Raw genomic sequence first — 4,430 nt, 5'->3', positions numbered from 1 at the left:
CTGTCAACGTTCTTTTTTTTTTTTTGGCTTAATAATTTGTTTCACACGACAAGAGGTAGAATTCACTACCAATGACAAAATAGAACAACAAACTTTCATAGACTTCTAGCTGTAAACAACAAAATACTAATCCGTCATTTGCTGTCAGTTAACCAATCATCAATTGCCTCGCCATATGAAAGAAATTTCTTCGTACGTGTTGAAAATATTGTCACAGATCTTTTTCTTTAATAGCTGAACTGAAGTTGTTGAAATACCTTCTCTTCTATCACATTCACACTCTTTACATGTCTTTTTAATTCATGGAGTGCATTCCTCCACTCGTGAAGGTTTCGTGCACCCTTCATACTGCTTGCTATTGTAACAATAGCTAAGGGCAAACCGGCACATTCTTCAGCAACAGATTTCACAAAGGGTAATAGATCTAGATGATTAAAAACATCTTGACCTATTTTTTCCAAGAACAACCTCCATGCATCTGGTTTTGAAAGAGTCGGCACTCTAACTTCTCGACAATCCAAATAGCGACACACATCTAACAACCGAGTTGTTACCAATAATTTGCTCCCATTAGAAGGCTCGGGGATGCCTACTTCTTCAGGAGAAAGTTTATCCCACAAATCATCTAAGATTAACACATGCTTGCCTTTACAAGCCAACATTTCCTACATCATCCCTGCTCTTATTGTTTCATCTTCATCTTCATCAAGGGTTACTTTCATTGCACGTGCAATCTTGTTTTGCAGTTTAATGATATTCATCTCCTTTGATACAGTGATCCATATCACAATGTCAAACTTTTCAGTCTCTTTCAATAGCTGGTTGTGTACGAGCTTCTTGATGGTTGTTTTCCCTATTCCTCCCATCCCCCAAACTCTAATCTTTTGAATGTCATCATCCATCAAGTAGGCCCAAATTTCTTCCATAAAAGTCTTGGCAGCTACACCAAATAAAGTTGTCGTTGATAGAGCTTATCCAATCCACGCAGGGTTGTCAACTACCAAACCATCGTGAAACTGACCCCGTTGAAAAAGTTCATCAACTTCTTGTATCTTCTTCAGACATTCTCCTTTGAGGAATCCACGTGAGGCAAAGCTACTTTCTCCAATTTTTTTTTCAAGGTCTTGGATTTCATTGTTTATTCTTTCCACATTCCTGAGCCATAACTCAACTTCTTTCTTTAGTTTCTTTCTCGGATGCAGCTCTGCAGTGGTTCTTAACTCCGTCTCTCCTTTTAGAGCATTTAGTTCCGCCTGTTTTCTCTTTAGGTCTTTCATTTTCTCATCAAGGTTTGTTGGAGTGTCCCACGATTCATCAAATTTAGTAAGGAAAAAATCCATGGCTGTAAGTCACACAAGAACAAATATTTATATCATAACCATTTTGATCAACTCTATGGCCATAACCATGCAAATATATGGATGCAGTAAATTTTTAAGGAGCATTTTTTTATTAGAAATTTTGGTTATTAATGATATGAATCAAATATTCTATATTGCTTTAACACTCTGGATATGGTTATCTTTCAAAAGTTTTGCAGCCTCTACATTGTTGTGGATAAATGCTACTATCCTAAATTATAACAATTAAAACACAGCTCTCAAGAACTAAAGGTTAGTTCCTTGTAAGGCTTGGGATTGTCAAATGTTGTATAATTTGCTTTATTCTTTGCCTTATTCACTTGAATAAGTTACTCAAACTTTTTCCGTTAAAATTGATGATGTGATATTTTAATTTTTTTAATGTGACATTTTTGCTTACATGATCATTAACTCGTTGACGTGTAAAGTCCACATGGTCAAAGATGATGATGAGGTAAATTTTTTTGACATGTTATCATTTTTCCGAGCTAACTTTTCTAAAATTGTACGACTTGTTCCTATACTTTCATTAAATTATGTAATTTGTCTTTTTACTTTAATATGTACTTTAATTTGATACCTATACATAAATTAATTATCAAATTTAAGATATGACCTAAAATAACATAAAAAATGTAAATTATTAATTTGATTGTGATCTTTTTATATTTAGATATTTAAATTATTAATTGGACTTAATTTAATAAATTGGGTTAATTTCATATTAGATTATAAGCCTAACATAAATTGAATTATATCTTTTCTTTACCTTTTATTTATTTATTTATTTTGAGTTTGATTTTATTTTTTGATTTTTTTAATTTCTATTTTCAATATTTTTGAAATAAAAAAACTTTAAAAATGACAGAAAAATAAAAGTTAGATTAAGAAACCCATTATCAACAAACCCAACAAACTCATATACACAATCAACAATAATAGTAATTGTAAACATTTCATTTTGTTCAAAAATTTTGTAGATATTAAATGGACTTCGACTTTCATCTTGACATTGGATTTTAAAATCATTTTTGGATCAATTGGGTTTTAATTTTAAAATTAGATTTTAAGCCCAAATTTAAAGGCTCAAAAGTATTTTATTTATTATTTATTTATTTATTTTTATTGTTTAGTTGGTGAAAGTCAAGAAGTTAAAGTAAGAAAAAAGCAAAAAAATCAAAAATCAAAAATAGAAAAAATATGAAAAATATGAAAATTTTTTGCAAAGATTTATTTGGGAAAATTTTGAGAATTTAACAACAATCAACAAGATAATACAATAAAAACAAAGACAACCAACAAAAACAATTAGAAATAATTTTTTATTGAGAAATTCTTTTTTAGAGGTTTTAGATTTAGAATTTTTATGGCATTATACTCAATTTTGCTTTGGATATACAAAACGATGGTGTAGATAATCAATCTCTAGGTATTGGTGCTTTTTATGATAAATTTTTTCTATGATCTTTCAAATTTTCAATCATTGACATATCTAGAAATCCCATTGAAATATGAGTTCATTGAATGAGACTTGTATAGAGAAGTTAAAGGAAAATGAGGATGAGCGAGGAGAAAAAACGAATATTAAAAAATGATTTTTTTGTTTTGATAACAGATTGAAATGAAGCCATTTTAGAAGACAGCTCTGGTGCAACTCATATGTTGGCCCATGCATTGACTTTATTATTACTCGATTTATTTGCATTGAAAAGTTTTTTGTGTTTTATGTTAATTTTATTTTACTTATTTTAGGTTAAATCTAAAATTCTATAACTAAGTGATGTATAAAGATCAAATTTGAACATATATTAAGGTAAAGGGACTAATTCCACAATTTAACTAAAGTACAAGATGAATAGTACAATTTGAAAAAAGTTGATGTAAAAAATATTGACGTGCTAAAATTTTTTACCACATCATCATTTTTACCATGTGAACTCGACATGTTAGCAAAGTCAACGATCACAAAAGTAAAAATGTCAAGTCAAAAAAGTCAAAATATTACGTTATAAATTTTATTAAAAAAAGTTTGAACCATTAATAATTTTATTAAATTTAATAATTTATTGAAATATAAGGATTCAATTTGAGCACATTAAAGTAAATAGACTAATTCCATCATTTGACTAAAGTATAAAAATCTGTTGTACAATTTGACTATCATTATTCTTAAATGAAGAAAAATTATGCAATAAAAAAAGAAATCATGTAAAAGTAGATTCAAATGAATTCATAATTTTAGTTTTACGAGGCAATCATTGTTGGTTTGGCTATCTCTAAGCTTGTTGTTTTATTGGGTTGGCAGTTCTGTCGAAATATTATCTCACAAACAAAGTTTAAGATTTTTGCAAGTGATTAAAAATGAAGTACAGATTGGTTTTAAGGAAAGAGGCTTAAAGACCAGGTGACTTGTGGTAATTTATCATCAATTGACTTTTGGTGAAGGCATGACTATTTGTTTGTTCAAGAATTTGCACAATCCTGTGGGGTTTTTAATTTCTTTATGTTGGCTTTGAGGTGATTTTGTAAGTTAGTCATGATTTTTAGAGGTTCTGTACACTGGTTACAAAACTATTTTCTAGCTTTTAGTTAATGAAAGCTTTGGCACTAGATCTATCCCTTTTTGGGTTTTGAATAAAATTTAATTTTGACTGAAAAAAAAAAAAAGGTGATCATTGCTGTCTAGGGCTTTCTTAATATGTGATTAACCTCAGTTGAAATACAAGTTAAATACTATATATGAATTTGGTTTCGAATAATCACACAACATGCACATGATTTTTTATTTTTAATTAAATTTCTTTTGACACATATTAATCATTCTCAATTTTTTAAGGTTTTAATTAAGATTGTAGATTATTAAAGGTAATACATTTTTTATAATTTAATTTTATAAACTAATCTTAGCCATTGAATTTTACTGTCTCCAAATGTTAATAATGTATATTAGCATAACATGGGACAAAATCTAATTAATTAATTAATTTGCATATCTTACCACATTCAAGATTTTCAAAACCCTTTGAATAATATGAACGCATGAATACTGCATTAATTATTTTTGGGCTT

The 4,430-nt window shown here is 28.8% G+C and overlaps 2 protein-coding genes across 2 annotated transcripts; both read right to left on the bottom strand.

Moving 5' to 3' along the window:
* Positions 1 to 227: 227 nt before the first annotated feature.
* Positions 228 to 662, bottom strand: LOC149519197 (disease resistance protein At4g27190-like). Its single transcript, XM_089760227.1, has one exon. The coding sequence runs from the start codon at positions 660 to 662 to the stop codon at positions 228 to 230; it is 435 nt and encodes a 144-aa protein (XP_089616353.1).
* Positions 663 to 665: 3 nt separating this feature from the next.
* Positions 666 to 1,340, bottom strand: LOC149519196 (putative disease resistance protein At4g27220). The gene is made up of 2 exons (XM_089760226.1): positions 1,022 to 1,340; positions 666 to 940 (listed from the first exon to the last, which is right to left on the bottom strand). The coding sequence occupies exons 1-2, from the start codon at positions 1,338 to 1,340 to the stop codon at positions 666 to 668; spliced, it is 594 nt and encodes a 197-aa protein (XP_089616352.1).
* Between the last annotated feature and the right edge of the window lie 3,090 nt (positions 1,341 to 4,430).

The sequence above is a fragment of the Durio zibethinus genome, chromosome 4 (genome assembly GCF_047325235.1).
Source record: "Durio zibethinus cultivar Kanyao isolate XHJ-2024 chromosome 4, ASM4732523v1, whole genome shotgun sequence".
NCBI classification, from domain to species: domain Eukaryota; kingdom Viridiplantae; phylum Streptophyta; class Magnoliopsida; order Malvales; family Malvaceae; genus Durio; species Durio zibethinus.
Note: the sequence above shows the minus strand (reverse complement) of the source record. Positions and strands in the feature narration are given on the sequence as shown.